General features: G+C 35.4%; 1 protein-coding gene and 2 long non-coding RNA genes across 4 annotated transcripts; 2 read left to right on the forward strand and 1 right to left on the reverse strand.

Annotated features, from left to right (window-relative positions):
• Nucleotides 1-4,148: 4,148 nt before the first annotated feature.
• Nucleotides 4,149-5,581, forward strand: LOC118485649. The gene is made up of 3 exons (XR_004877224.1): nt 4,149-4,279; nt 4,756-4,809; nt 5,318-5,581. It is a non-coding gene; the product is annotated as an uncharacterized LOC118485649 (long non-coding RNA).
• Nucleotides 5,582-5,698: 117 nt separating this feature from the next.
• Nucleotides 5,699-7,026, reverse strand: LOC110901082 (probable inactive purple acid phosphatase 1). Its single transcript, XM_022147934.2, has 4 exons — nt 6,894-7,026; nt 6,050-6,745; nt 5,850-5,972; nt 5,699-5,761 (listed from the first exon to the last, which is right to left on the reverse strand). The coding sequence occupies exons 2-4, from the start codon at nt 6,242-6,244 to the stop codon at nt 5,699-5,701; spliced, it is 381 nt and encodes a 126-aa protein (XP_022003626.2). The 5' UTR covers nt 6,245-6,745; nt 6,894-7,026.
• Nucleotides 7,027-7,366: 340 nt separating this feature from the next.
• Nucleotides 7,367-14,997, forward strand: LOC118485650. Of its 2 annotated transcripts, XR_004877225.1 has the most exons (4): nt 7,367-7,493; nt 8,032-8,085; nt 14,268-14,321; nt 14,767-14,997. It is a non-coding gene; the product is annotated as an uncharacterized LOC118485650 (long non-coding RNA). The 2 variants fall into 2 exon arrangements; XR_004877226.1 differs by lacking the exons at nt 14,268-14,321; nt 14,767-14,997 and adding an exon at nt 8,531-8,761.
• The last annotated feature ends 1,294 nt before the right edge of the window (nt 14,998-16,291 follow it).

The following is a 16,291-nucleotide window of genomic DNA, read 5'->3' on the forward strand; positions in this document are numbered from 1 at the left end:
AGCCCTTGATCAATGAATGATCTCCGGCATAAAAAACCTTGGGTGATGGCAACTACCGATCACCAAACTTCAATATAACAAATAATGATTACAACTTCGGATGGTAACGAGCTGAGTACAAGGATCACTATAGTATTGTGTCTAAGCGTGTGAGGAATGTGTTGTGTGTCTTCCGAATGTGGAAGAGTGCTATATATACAAGTGTGAGTTGCCCTATTTTAGGTAAATAGACTAACTATCAGCTCATTACCCCTTTAGGAATAAAAGTAAATCTAGCCTAAATTATCGCCCTTAAATCATGCTGAGTTTCCATATCCTCTACAACGTTCATCTCTGATTAAGCATATGCCAAAGTTGTAAAGACGAGTCCCTTGATTACGTTGCTAAGAGCGGATCCTGCTAGACATTCCTGCAAGATAACATTAAATCCAATGAAAACAACTGTTAGCATGAGGATCCCTCTGATGGTCCGTGATCCTGATCCTGGAACTCTTCTGAGGATCACTATCTGCCAAAGAAATAAGGATCACTGGATAGGATCACATGTAAGGATCATATGTCATAAAAATCCAGCCCTAACATTAATTAATTGTTCTTCAATATCCTGAAGGATATTGGTTCCCACGAGCACCGAAATATCGGGATTATCCTGGTTTAGGATAATTTTATTCACATCCTGCTCCGGATCCTCCACGATATCTTGGGCCCGCGTCTTTAATTGCTATGCTGCACTAGGTTTGGTTGAGGATTTCATCGAGGATGAGTAGCATTCTTTCGCCTCCTGCTGATCACTATCAACTTTGACAACTCCCCAAGGGGTAGGTATCTTGATGCATTAGTGATATGTTGATGGCACGGCCTTCATATCGTGAATCCACGGTCTTCCCAGTATGATGTTATAGCAGGATAGAGAATCCATCACACAGAAACGTTGTATTGAGTTGACTCCTTCAACGTATACTGGCAACTTTATCTCTCCCACTGTGTTTCTAGCCTCTCCACTGAACCCAACAAGCACGGTAGACTTTGAAGTGATATCCATTGGAGATACATTCATTATCTTCAAAGTTTCTAGTTGGATTATGTTGACAGAGCTGCCATTATCAACCAGTATCCTGCGTATAAAATGGTTAGCCACATATAACGTTATTACCAGAGCATCATGGTGAGGATCCTGGACAGTATCCCTGTCATCTGCATCAAAAGTGATCACTTTGTCAGTTGTGAGGGTAGTCATCCTGACAGGTTTGTCTCCCCTTTCGGCCTTAGCTTCCTTTGCATGTCTCTTTGCTGCCGAATACGAAGTCCCACAAATGTCGGATCCTCCCGAAATGAAGTTGATTATCTTGGAATCCGCGGGAGGTGATGCTGCTCGCTCAGGATCCTTCTCAGTATCCTGACCTTTATTCTTCTTTCTTCCTAAGAGATCCTTCAGATATCCCTTGCTTAGAAGATAGCTTATTTCTTTCCTTAGAGTAATGCAATCCTCAGTTACATGTCTGAAATCTTCGTGGAAAGCACACCATTTTGACTTATCTTTCCAGTCAGCCTTTTGTTGATTCTTTCGAGGCCACCTAGCCTTGTCTCCTAGACCCTGCATGGCATACATCAATTCGGGAATGTTAACAGAAAAGCAATATTCAGACAACTCAGGATACTCTTCAGGATCCTCATCTTCGACAACATTCACTCTCTTGTTTTCATTTCTACCATATGGCTTAGGCCGATATGACTTGAATGAGGATTCTGACTTCCTGTTAGTTGACTCATAAGTGTTAGATGAGTTCATCCTTTCTTGCATCTTCCTATCATCCTCCAGACGGATATATCTCAAAGCCCTGTTACGAGCTTCGTCGAGATTCCTGCAGGGATTCATTACAAGATCCTGATAAAACTGAGAATCCTTTTGTAATCCCATCTTGAAAGCTTGCACAGCTGTTGCAACATCAAGATGTGGGATATCCAAGGATTCTCGACTGAATTTGTTCACATAATCCCTCAAGGATTCCTGAGGCCCTTGAGTTATCCTGTAAAGATCACTGGTTAGTTTCTCAAAACTCCGACTACAAGAAAATTGACTGTTAAATAAATTAACCAAATGAGCAAACGAAGTAATTGAATGAGGATGAACGTTTAACAGCCATTTTAAGGCTGATCCTGTTAGAGTAGAACCAAATCCCTTGCACAAGCACGCTTCCTTGAGCTCCGGAGGGATAGGGTTAATCTCCATTCTTTCCCTATACTGAGCAATATGCTCCTCAGGATCCGTAGTTCCGTCATAAAGCTTCATGTTGGGGGTTTGAAATCTCTTTGGGATCTCAGCATCACAGATAGGATGTGCAAAACGAGATATCTTATGGCTGTCTTGGGACACTTCCGGGATCGGCTGGACCACCCCAGGTACAATGGATATCATGTCCTTCAACTTTTGAAGTTCCCTAGTAAGTGCTGATGTCACACCTGTATCCTGCAAAGATCCACTATTGTTAGTAGCATGAGTATTATTATTATTTGACACGTTACCCGTTGGAGGATTTTGCCCATATCCTGAAGCATATCCTGAGCTCCTCATGGTTGACATCCTGACCGAGGAGGGTATTTCAGGAGTATGATTCTGAGGAAGACTGGGCACAATATTCCCCCTGTTATCCTCAGTATACACAGCTGAACTAAAGTTCATCGCTCTGGGGTGTAATGGAGTGACATTATCCTCAGCAGATCTGCTCGAGCCAGACTTCAGGAGTTGTATTTCCCTTAAAAGCATTTGGTTTGTTTCCTGTTGCTGCCTCATTTGTTCCCGCACACTTCCAAATAAAGTAAGAATTTCATCATTAGAAGCTAGAACGAGAGCAGATTCCTGAACACTGCGGGTAGGGATAATATCCTGAGGTCGTGAAGAGGCTGGCGTCCTTGGAGGAGGTGGTGGAAGCACCGAACCAGTAGTAGCAGAAGTCATAGCAGACACAGTAGAGGAACTCATGTTTGATCTTGAGGCCATTATGGACAATGTGGCAAAAAGTTTTGAAAATAGAAAACTGATTAGCGATTTGACAAAAATTTTTAGTAAAGAGAGCACCACTTGCCCCACGGTGGGCGCCAAATTGTTTTGGTCAAAAATTACCGAAGCAATTAAGTGATCAAATTAGTTAAGTGAGGTAGTGTGCTAAGAGAATGTGTTCAAAAATATGTTAATTGAGTTATTTGCAAAAACAGTTTCAGGATACGGCTCAGGATATAGAGTCGTATCTGTGATCAAACAATGAGCAAAAAAGTAAAGTAAATGACACAATATGTACGAGGAAAGCCCTTGATCAATCTAGATCGCCGGCATAAAACCTCGGGAGCTGACAATCGCAGCTGCCTTGTTCTTCTATTGCTTCAAATATCAGGATACAGTGCAGGATGTGGTGCGGATCGACTAAGTGTTACAACGAAATTTGAATACAAGTGTGTTGTTTGCAATGAGCTAGAAAGTGAAAGTATGCGAGAGTGTTAGTGGAGATTATGTACCTTAAACTGATCCGCCCCCCATCTATTTATAGTAAAGATAAAATAACAAACTATCCTAAACTTCCGGGATCCATCGAATATTCCTTCATCGAACGTTGTAGACCTGGTCTTTCGGGCTCAACGTCTCTCCTTCAACAAACTCGTCCGAGTCCTGAGGAGAAGAAGTCCTCTTGACCGTTAGCAAGTCTCAGCCTTTAACCTGCACGTGGTTAATTAATAAACCTCAGGATATCGCCCAAGATGTTAGCAATATCCTCTTCCTGCATCCTGGTCACAAATAAACAAACAAAGGCAGGATATTGGTCAGGATATGTATGCTTAGAAAATGAGCCATAACAGTATATACTAACGAAAAAACTAAAAATGATGAAAAATGTGAAACTCGCTTCGTCCCACATCTTTCCTTGAGCTAAACGTGGGTAAAATTGTAACACCCCCAAAATGTTAACACAAAAATAAGTAAGGATAAATAATAAACTTAACGTAGTTAATGATATATGGCAAGATGGTAGTTAAATATGGGGAAAAGCTTAGGGTTGAAATCAGTAACTAAGTAAAGGGTGTAAAATTGTAAAAGTGTTAAACTTAATTATTAAAACTAATTATAACCCCAAAACACACAGTAAGTGTGTCTGGGGGAAATCGATCAAGAACAGAGCAAGAGGGGGAAACCCTAGCTTCAAGAAACCAAGCAATTGAATCTGAATTCATAAGATAATCCAGTGCATGAGCCCTGGAATTTGAGTAGCTAACCCCAATTTATGAAGTGGTAAGTTTAATTTTCTGAAATCATGATTTGTAGAATGAGGGGTTCAACCCAATCTCGAATTCTTGCATCAAAATATGAGAAATATAAGTTAGGATTACCTTCTAGAACAAGAATCATGTTTGATTTTAGGTTATATGAAAGATTGTAGTAAAAACTCACTTTATGAATTTGTGTTATGGATGGGATGATTATGGTGATTATAATCATTTGGAATATTGAAATATGATGATGTTGTAATGCTTGAATCTTAGAAGATTTATGTAGGATAAAAGAAAGGTTTGAACTTGGATTGATTCTTGATGAATTATAGGATGAACTAGTAGAAGTTCATGCTTGGTATGCTTGTAAATAATGTCTGTAAATATGATGACCACCAAGTGTTTGATGAAATGCTTAAAAGAATAATGTGTATAGTTTGGAGGATGAATGAATGAGATTTAGAAGTACTAAATAAATGAATGAATGTGTTGTTATAGGCGTGAAGGAAGAAGGTTCCAATACTAGGAAATCGGAAAGTTCACAAGATCGAGGTATGTTCGTGTACACCATATTTCTATTATGTTGTCATATGTATACTATTTCCAATTGTATTGTTGTATGTTAAAATTATGATATTTGAATCAATGGTTATTTGGAAGTAAAAAGTAAGATCCGTCATAAACGGATTGTGAGAAATGAATAAGTTATGAAGGAGAATGCATCATATCCGGTTCATTCTTCTCGAACCGGGTATGGGATGTTAAGTACGTAACGAATGAAGGTCTACTCGATCCATCCTTTTCGGATTGGATTGTAAGGAATATGTTCGTTCGTCATGAACGAATCGAATGGAAGTTATGTTAAAAATACTAGTATCCGTCGATAGCGGGTATGTTAAGAAAGGTATGTTTGGTCTGCACATTGAGGCGAGCATGTAATGAACCGTCTAACGGTTAGTAATGTAGTTGAATGATGTAAGGCCGTGATAGAGACGAATCGGTTTATTAATTAATTGTGTTAGTGAAGAGATACTAACTTATTTGTTTATGTTGAATGTAGGTAAATCCTCGACTTAGGTGACTTGGCAATTTGGAGTGAACACACGCATTTATTATGACCGTCAAGCGCTTCTGCTATTTTGTAGTAATATTATGGGTCAAAATACTTGTTGTGTATAACCTTGTTAGTAGCTATACTTGTTAAACTTGATGTTATGGTTTTTGGTCGCGTCTGTCAAACGGGTTGTAGACTTTTTATATAGATGATGGTTAAAACAGGGATACACTCGTCGTATGGATGGGTCATGCCCAAATTTTGTTAAAGTTGCGCATTAATGTTATTAGTATTTTTACCTTTCAATTGAGAAAAGTTTGGACGTTTTTAAAAGTTTATGTTCCTAGTGTATTTTAGTCGTCATTCTATTAGACGCAAACGCGGGCCTTACAAAACTGGTGCATTTGGGTTCTCAAAAGCAACTGTATTTGAAACTGCCACCAGAGCTGGCTGTCAACATATAATCAGAATATTGTAAATGCAAATTTACACTATAAAATGTAAACAATAAAAAAATAAGCACAAATCTAGAAGTTACAGTTGATAATCCTCCTGTGAATAATGCAAAGGCGAAGTCGGATCTTTGGTTGATTAACTGAAGCTTTAATGATGCTTCTCCTGTTACCTTGTAATTAGGATTCGTGTAATTTGCATATTGATACTGCAAAATAAGTTGTATAATTAGCCAAGAACTGTAAAAACTAATTTTTTTTACTAAAAGGGGGTATTTGGACAAACCTTAATAGGCGCGAAGCACAAGTTAGGGCAGATTGTACATAGCATTTGAATCCATGAAAGTTTTAGGGCAGATTGTACAGAGCTAAGAACGTCGTCTCTGGATCCATAACCACCGATTCCTTGTTTGATGCTGTTGAAAGTCTTGATTATGAGCTTTTTTTTATTGTGTGATTCATCATCATCTCCATGGGTCATTTGTTGTCGCTGGTTGCCATTAAGTTTCAAAAGGGATGGAGCTCAGGAAGCAACAGTTGTCGGATGTTGGCTACCAGTATGATACATGCCATTCAAAAGAACCTGAAAACCGCTGAACAAACTGTAAACAGATGGTCAATAGATTTACAAAACAGTGCAACGTGAAGTGTAAAATAATCTAAGCCACTGACCTGTAAACAGTTTTACATATTTGCAAAACAGAAAGCATTAATCAACTGATACGTGAAATGTCAAATAATCAAAGCCACTAAACGAACTGTTAACGGATTCACAAACTTACAAAACCGAAAATATTAATCAATTGATATGGGAATCTGATTGGATACACTGAACAAACTATAAACCGATTCAAAAATTTACAAAACATCATTAAGCTAATACAAATTCACATCGGAGCTCATACCATTTGTTTTCTGGATGCAAGCAGTCAAGAAGTCCAAATTATCCGAAAAATTGAAAGCTCTATCCCATTCAACTTCCCTATAGAACATTTAAAGTATCCAATCAGATTTATCCCAAAATACAAACAACAAATTCAAATAATCAAAGCCACTAAACGAACTGTTAACGGGTTCACAAATTTACAAAACATCATTAAGCTAATACAAATTCACACCAGAGCTCATACCATTTGTTTTCTGGATGCAAGCAGTCAAGAAGTCCAAATTATCCAAAAAAATTGAAAGCTCTATCCCATTCAACTTCCCTACATAACATAAAAAGTTCAGAGTATCCAATCAGATTCATCCCAAAATACAAACAACAATATTCATCCATTTTATTCCAAATGAATACCTAGAGATTAACTTTGCACTTCACACTTTACACTTGTAACACCCCAAATTTCGTATGTCATAGTATAATATTTTACTCATGATGATTTAATGATAAAGAGTAGTGTAACACCTCAAAAGTTTAACTATGCAAAATAATTAATAGAGACTTAACTTAGTTGAAATATATGTGAAATATTGACAAAAGGATGAATGATATCTAATGATGAATAATTATATAAAGTGGAGGGACCAAACTTGAACATTTAGAAAGTAAATTAATAAAACAAAAAAAAACAACACAAACACATACCTGTGTTGTGTGGAACGACCCAAAGCAAAGGAAAAGGGGGGAAACCCTAGAAATCTGATTTGGACAAAAATTGAAGAAGATAATCAAGAATTTACTTGTGCATGAGCCTGAATGGAGATCAATTAAGCTTTCCTTTCAAGTGGTAAGTTGAAATTTCTGATTTGGTGAATTGTAGGAAGTGGGTTTTGACCCAATCATGAGTTCATATGAAGATTGTGGTAATTTTGAGTTAGGATCTTACCATAGAACGTGATTTATGCTTGAAATTTGGATGAATTGATGATTGAAAGTGGAAGCTCACTTAAGCTAGTGCCATTGTGTAGTGTAGAGATGAATTATGTGCAAATTGGTGTCATAATCATGTATGAAGTTACTTACTATGAGTATTTGTTGGATGAAATTTGATTATGAATGAATGTTGTATGAAAATTTGATGAATTAGATGATGTTGATATGAACTAGTGAAGATGTGCATATGATACTTGTACATTATGCTTTATTAATGTTATGCACGCCATGTGTTTGATGAAATGCTTGACTATTGTCTATTATGCAATTTCATAAAATATGATGAAAAATGAATAGGATTGGTGAAATGATGAGTTAGTAACTCACTAGGTAGATGTAAATATGAAATAAAAAGCGTGAGATTAAAAGAATGTTGAATATGTAACTTGTAGGAGTGAAGGAAGAAGGTACGAGCCAATCCGGATCGCAAGTGTCGCAAAGTAAAGGTAAGTTCATATGAACTTTATTTACTCTATTAGCAGATTTATGAATGATATTATTTGGTACTATGAATTAGTGTAAATTTCCATTATGGATCATGATTGATTAGATGCAAAGAGCTTATATTGTGAAATGTTCAAAAGATGATGTTGTAATGAATATGAAATGACCCGTCTAAATGGGTTGGAATGATAACTGAAATGATTGTTGGAATGTTTAGAAATTGACTTGTTTATAACGGGTCAAATGATGTGAGTAAGTCGAAATGTATGATATGTAGTGATTCATTATAAATGAGTCGGAAAGTGGTATGTTGGATGTTTCCAAATGAAAGTAAACATGTTAGTAAAGTACCATGCCATGTTAACGGGTCGAATAATGATAGGTAATTAAAGGATTTGAATTGTTATGTATTACGACTAACAAATGTTTTGTTGTTATGAATGATAGGTAAATCCCATGTTTAAGTGCGGCGCGCTCGGACCGAACACACACACAATGTCGACTAATATGCGCTTCCGGTTTAAGTTGTTTATTTTGAATGAGTCAAATTACCATTTTGAGTAGTAAATGTTTAACTAGTAACTAGTACAATAGTAGTAGTTTGAAGTTTAAACTTTGTTTTGAATAGTTCCGATTTAATGTTTTGATGAAATATGTAAGGTTCTAAATCTTGGTACATTTTGTAAGTGTCGTAGAATGTATTTTGATTTATTACGTTAAAAAAAAGCAGGAAATCGTCTTCTTTACGAATGGGTCATGTCAAAATTTTTCTAAAACTGGTATGAAGTTTATGTTAATTATTAAATGTTGAAAAGTGGGCGTTTCAAGTTGGTAACAGAGCCTAGGTTTGAGGGATTTAAGCATCAAGTGCTTGAACTCAAACTGAAAGCTCGTGAGAAGGGTGTGTTCGATCCGCGGCGCAAAGTAAGTAAGTGTTTTAAAAGTTGAAATTTTTGCATTTCAATATAATTAGTTACGGAACATTATGGAATAGTTATGAGATGTTGTGGAAAGATATGGGATGAATCGGATCAGTTTGGGGGTTAGTACGGGACAAAATGGGGTAAAAAAAAATATATAATAGTTCGCTGGGCGCCACCGTAAGGGTGGTACCGTAGCTTACGGTAGCACCTGGGAGAAAATGGCCACCGTAACTCAGTAGCCCAGCACCGTAAAAGAAAAAGGGGCCACCGTAAGTTACGGTAGCCACCGTAGCTTACGGTGGAGGCCAATTTCAGCCAAATTCAAATATGTTGTTCTGTTGGATGTTTTTGGCACACGTGAAGTATATAAAAAAAAATTGTATTAAGACTTAAAAAAAAAGTGATACCAAGGTATATGGGATAAAGAATGCTATGATGTAGATTGTCAGAAATGTTGAGTTTCCAAGTAAAGTTTAAGTATGATTTAGACGTGAGTAATTACTATTACGTATTGGAAAGAATGAGAGCTACGTATTACTAACTTGGTTATGTGATAGAAAGAACGAATGAATAGGAAATAAGTGTAAAAGTGAATGTATGTTTCGATTAACATGTCTAGAATGTTCATAATGAAGGATAGTATGGTTTTATGACCTACGGAAATGAATTATTGAAAGCAAATAATGCATGAATGATAAAGAAATGAATGATATGGTATCTAATAAAGTATGTAATAGTAGATGGCGAGCACAGTGAGTGTAATGATGATGATAATGATATTACCAATAATGATAGTAAAGATGATGCCTTATGATCAATGGTATGCGGTGAGGTCAGGAAGTGACCGTTAACACCGAGAATGATGAATGGTATGCGGTGTGGGCACGAAGTGGCCGTTAACACCGAGGATGATGAAAGGAATGCGGTATGTCACTAAGTGGCTATTAACACCCGGAATTATGAAATCAAAGCATGATAACCATAATTAAAAGGACAAAGGTCAATAAGACCTAAGCATGATGGCATGAAGTAACATATAACGAAGTAAAAAGTATATAAAATTAATGTATGTGTAATAAGTAAGAGAATGAAAGTTATTGAAATATGTTAGGCATATTAACATATTTCCTAAACTATGTTGTAGAATATTTCTTAAGGCAAAACCAATAGTTTTGTTAAGTTTCCGGAAATGCAACCTATGATAATCAGGATCCTCTAAATGTCAACCGGGTCATGTTGAAATGTTTCAAAGTAAGAACGTATATGATTAGAAGGTTGTGAATGAAGCTCTAGTTGGGTTTATCAACCCTATAATGAGAGATATGTGGTGTGGCCATAAAGGAGCGTTAACACCTAGCATGAAAGAAAGGAAAGTATAAAAATTTAAAATGCTAGAATGAAATAAACATGACCAAAGAATAAATTTTAATAATGATCTCGAATGATATAGTAGATGGCTGATGAAAACGAAGAAAATTGTTAATATAACATGTTCCGAGTAGCGGATGGTGCGAGAAAGTAAGTAAGAAGGATGAGGGATTTTATTCCCCTATGAACAAAAGACATGCATGATGTGGCCTATCGTGATCGATGTTGATGATGATGTACAACTGTACAAGTGGAATGAAAGTTGTTGAAATATGATTATGAATGCATCAATGTAACTTAAGATGACATGGAAATTATATGAAGTAATGAATGTAGAAAATGCTTAAGGTAGATGACGGACGAAGGAAATACAAACGATAACAAATGGCACGGTAGGAAGGAAAACAAAAGGGCAATGATTACGGAAGAGGATGGTATGGTCCTAGAATGTAATGAAAGGTAACAATGATAATTACGATTAAGCTTAGAAAATATTGAACATGAAAGGATGATGGAATTTTGAGTATACTATGGTCCTAAGGATGAAAATTTTGTCAAACGAAAAGTAAATGTTAGTAGAATTAAAATTTTAAAGGAAGATATTTATGTGGTGAGCATGGATAGAGCCTTAAGAAAGGGTTGTAGATGGATGAAAGTAGAGTCGTTAGGTGGAAAGAAAAGTATGAAAGCAACTAAGGAGATGCTTTTTCTCCACCTAACTAAAGATAAGTATAAACATAACAAGTAAGTGGCACAGATAGCCTGGTTGGTCAAGCATAATGTAGGACAAAAAGAACACACACACACACACACATATATATATATAAATGATGCGTATGTGAACGTATGTGAGATGTGTTGCCGGTGGTTGTGGGAATATGAGTAGGGATATGTTGATAGTTAATCGCCGTAGACCTAAACGGGATATACGAGTAAGGGTAAAACATATGACAAATGTGGTAACATGTATTGTGTAAGTAATTATATATATACATAGAAAGATGTTGAGGTAATAAGATTATGATGAAAGAAGTATGCTCTGAACACGTTGCGTATTAAGCATGTGATGATCGACTTATGAGGACTAAAATGAATAATGGGCTAAGACCTAGATGGATGATTTAAGCACTGACGAGGATAGAGATTTTTGTAAGAAATGGTAAAATGATAATAAGTATGTCTAAAATCAATAAGGAAGTACAAATATGTGAATTACTCCATACTGTAGGAATGGATTAACAAGCAACTAATAGTAATAGAGTCACTAAATGTTGAGGCAAGCATATATATAGATATATACACACACATACTTTAGTAGCCAAAGTTTATACGTCACAAGAGGGGGTTGACTAGGAAGAATGATGATATTAATAATAGAGAAATCAAATAGTAGGCTCATCGTGAGCATTATTGTTTCTAACGGCATAGTGAAGGAACAAGTATGGTTAGTAACGTGGAAGGCAGAAGTAAATGACTCATAATGCTAGTATATAAATTATAATCTTCATATCAATACATGGAATAATGGCGGCTCTAAATTCTTGTTTATTGTAAAGTATGGTTATTAGATATCTTGAAATGTCATGATGGAAAGATGGTAAGAGTCGACCCGTATATCGAAAAATGGGTAATAGAAAGGAAAGAAAAGCGAGGAACTGTTTAGAAAGCGGAGTACATGCTTAGTATGCCAAATATAGAATAATTAGAAAAAAAATTATGGAAAATGTGAAAGGTTAACGTTGAAGGAAGCTAGAATGAAAACATAAGAATGCGTAACTGTTAGAGGAGGAATGTTACATAAAGAGGGGTCAAGTGGAATATAAAATATGATGAATATTTGAATGGATATTTGAATAAATCTTACCCTCTGTCGAGTTCCTATCGTATCTAAGGAATTATTAGAAGATAAACCTCTAAAGAAATGTTCGAGAGTTAAAGTTTTTATACGCATGATTCTTGGTTCGTATTATAAAACAACCCTACGTGGTAGAGTGTAATCTCAATTATCGAATGAACGGTTGTACTAAGTTTTATGTAACTCAAACTTGAAATGGAGTGGTATATGTAATAAGCTTATAATCTCGTATGTAGCGGAACCTAGGTTGATAAGAATTAACCCTTTGAGGTACAATGTTAGGTAAATTGCCTTAGTATTACAATTGCTAGAAGGAATGATGTATGTATGACGGCTATGGAATGTGATGACAAGTATCACTGAGTATGACACCTCGAGTGTATATGAGTTGCTCAAATGTAAGTATCGATTACACGATCATATTGATAGCGTGATTAAAGGCTTATGTTGGCCCTTGTAACCTAGGGATAGACGGTAAAGAGGTTAGAGCAGTATAATATGTACACGATTTGTATAAACGTATACATTAAGTTGTGGTTAACCATGCAGTTATGATAGATCATCAGTGGAAGAAATATTGGTTTCGGGTAAAGATTATACGAAGATATTACAAGAAACGTATGAAAAGACCTATCAAGCAAATGACATGAAAGAAATTTTGCTTGATATTGGCCTTGGAAGGATGGGGAGTATGTAGAAACTAAATAGTTAGAAACTATTGAATGATGTTTGATTTGTGATTATTATGAATGAATAGGAATGAAAAAGTATGAATATTATGATAATTATTTCCCGTAAGTGGATGTTAGAGGTATGCGGGAATGAATAATATGACAGATAAGTTTTAAGAAATCAGCTTGATTAATTGAATGATAATCATGAAATAATGTAATAGGATCTCTTTGATTCATACAAAGTTCAATTACCAAATGTATTAGACAAGTTTAGAGTAGTAACGACCGATTCATCATGAGGGATGATCGAATGAAAGCATGTTATCGAAGTTCGAGGTATGTTATTACGAAGGGATACATATAAACTCGCAAGAATGTATGTATTCAGGTTTCGGGGACGAAACCTTCTTTAAGGGGGGTTGACTTGTAACACCCCAAATTTCGTATGTCATAGTATAATATTTTACTCATGATGATTTAATGATAAAGAGTAGTGTAACACCTCAAAAGTTTAACTATGCAAAATAATTAATAGAGACTTAACTTAGTTGAAATATATGTGAAATATTGACAAAAGGATGAATGATATCTAATGATGAATAATTATATAAAGTGGAGGGACCAAACTTGAACATTTAGAAAGTAAATTAATAAAACAAAAAAAAAAACAACACAAACACATACCTGTGTTGTGTGGAACGACCCAAAGCAAAGGAAAAGGGGGGAAACCCTAGAAATCTGATTTGGACAAAAATTGAAGAAGATAATCAAGAATTTACTTGTGCATGAGCCTGAATGGAGATCAATTAAGCTTTCCTTTCAAGTGGTAAGTTGAAATTTCTGATTTGGTGAATTGTAGGAAGTGGGTTTTGACCCAATCATGAGTTCATATGAAGATTGTGGTAATTTTGAGTTAGGATCTTACCATAGAACGTGATTTATGCTTGAAATTTGGATGAATTGATGATTGAAAGTGGAAGCTCACTTAAGCTAGTGCCATTGTGTAGTGTAGAGATGAATTATGTGCAAATTGGTGTCATAATCATGTATGAAGTTACTTACTATGAGTATTTGTTGGATGAAATTTGATTATGAATGAATGTTGTATGAAAATTTGATGAATTAGATGATGTTGATATGAACTAGTGAAGATGTGCATATGATACTTGTACATTATGCTTTATTAATGTTATGCACGCCATGTGTTTGATGAAATGCTTGACTATTGTCTATTATGCAATTTCATAGAATATGATGAAAAATGAATAGGATTGGTGAAATGATGAGTTAGTAACTCACTAGGTAGATGTAAATATGAAATAAAAAGCGTGAGATTAAAAGAATGTTGAATATGTAACTTGTAGGAGCGAAGGAAGAAGGTACGAGCCAATTCGGATCGCAAGTGTCGCAAAGTAAAGGTAAGTTCATATGAACTTTATTTACTCTATTAGCAGATTTATGAATGATATTATTTGGTACTATGAATTAGTGTAAATTTCCATTATGGATCATGATTGATTAGATGCAAAGAGCTTATATTGTGAAATGTTCAAAAGATGATGTTGTAATGAATATGAAATGACCCGTCTAAATGGGTTGGAATGATAACTGAAATGATTGTTGGAATGTTTAGAAATTGACTTGTTTATAACGGGTCAAATGATGTGAGTAAGTCGAAATGTATGATATGTAGCGATTCATTATAAATGAGTCGGAAAGTGGTATGTTGGATGTTTCCAAATGAAAGTAAACATGTTAGTAAAGTACCATGCCATGTTAACGGGTCGAATAATGATAGGTAATTAAAGGATTTGAATTGTTATGTATTACGACTAATAAATGTTTTGTTGTTATGAATGATAGGTAAATCCCATGTTTAAGTGCGGCGCGCTCGGACCGAACACACACACAATGTCGACTAATATGCGCTTCCGGTTTAAGTTGTTTATTTTGAATGAGTCAAATTACCATTTTGAGTAGTAAATGTTTAACTAGTAACTAGTACAATAGTAGTAGTTTGAAGTTTAAACTTTGTTTTGAATAGTTCCGATTTAATGTTTTGATGAAATATGTAAGGTTCTAAATCTTGGTACATTTTGTAAGTGTCGTAGAATGTATTTTGATTTATTACGTTAAAAAAAAAAAGCAGGAAATCGTCTTCTTTACGAATGGGTCATGTCAAAATTTTTCTAAAACTGGTATGAAGTTTATGTTAATTATTAAATGTTGAAAAGTGGGCGTTTCAACAGTTCAAATTGAACCCAACTTTTACCTATAAATTCAAATTAGAGTATTTCTATTTGCAAAATCAATTTGAAATTGCAAACCTAACAACATTATTTTATCTCGAAAAGCTAACTAACTGCGTATATCTGGTGCAAATTAATAAATTCTTCTAGCATAATTAATAAGATTTTAAGCAAATGTACCGATCTTTAACGCAGAAAGAAGCTCGATTTCCGACATCACTATTAAGAATAGTAGAAGTAGTGTTAGAGAGACTGCTATAAACTCTCTGTGTAAAGAACGGTAGAAACGCAGTATCGTTTACCTGACCGGCGAACTTGCCGAAAACGCCATTTTCTGACGAACTGGAACTGAACTGAGAGAGAGGTCTGGATTTGAGAGAGAGAAATGAGTTTCTTGTTTGATGCTGTTTGATGCTGAAGTTGAAACCCTAGGAGAGAGAAAGATGAGAGTAAAGACTGGAACTTCAAATGCATATATGATATAAAAGAAATTGAAACAAACCTTGGGAGATTTTGAAGGCAATTCATCTCGTTGAAACTGTTTGCCCTAATTTTTTAGAAAGTTCTTGTGATCAAACGATAACCGCTTCACCAGAAGTCGTTGCGTTGAAGAAACATACTGGAGAGAGAGAAAGTGAGTTTTAGAGAGAGAGAGAGAGAGTTGAGAGAGAAATTGATTAGAGAGAGTAATTGATTGAAGAAGATGATATGTTATATATCTGGAGCCATAATTTTGAATTTTGAATTTGGAGCCATAATATTGAATCGTCGGATGTTTTGAAGTTTGAATTTTGAATTATCAGTGGTTTGAATTTTGGAGATAGGCGGGGTTTGGAGATAGGCAGTTGTTTGAATTTTGGAGATAGGCAGTGGTTTGGAGATAGGCAGTGGTTTGAATGTGGGACACCTTTGAATTTTAAAGTCTTTATATATTAGGCTTTATGATGTAAAAATAACATAAGAAAAGCCTTGTTGGACAGCCTCTCCAACTAACACATCAGCTTAGCTTTTCTTATGTAATTGAAGTTTCTTCTTTTATAGAAAATATAGATTATACATATGAATAGGAATTGATTATGAATAGTAAACTTAATTTCTTTATCTACTACTTCTAATATAGCAAAATAAGTTTAGGCCAC

The sequence above is a fragment of the Helianthus annuus genome, chromosome 13 (assembly GCF_002127325.2).
Source record: "Helianthus annuus cultivar XRQ/B chromosome 13, HanXRQr2.0-SUNRISE, whole genome shotgun sequence".
Lineage (NCBI taxonomy): Eukaryota > Viridiplantae > Streptophyta > Magnoliopsida > Asterales > Asteraceae > Helianthus > Helianthus annuus.

What these genes read in the sequence shown, in the direction of transcription:
- LOC110901082 (XM_022147934.2), bottom strand. Translation starts at nt 6,244, where the DNA reads ATGACCCATGGAGATGATGATGAATCACACAATAAAAAAAAGCTCATA. An exon ending in TGTGCTTCGCGCCTATTAAG is followed by an intron (nt 5,973 to 6,049) that starts GTTTGTCCAAAT and finishes CTTATTTTGCAG; the next exon opens with TATCAATATGCAAATTACAC. An exon ending in TCACAGGAGGATTATCAACT is followed by an intron (nt 5,762 to 5,849) that starts GTAACTTCTAGA and finishes ATATGTTGACAG; the next exon opens with CCAGCTCTGGTGGCAGTTTC.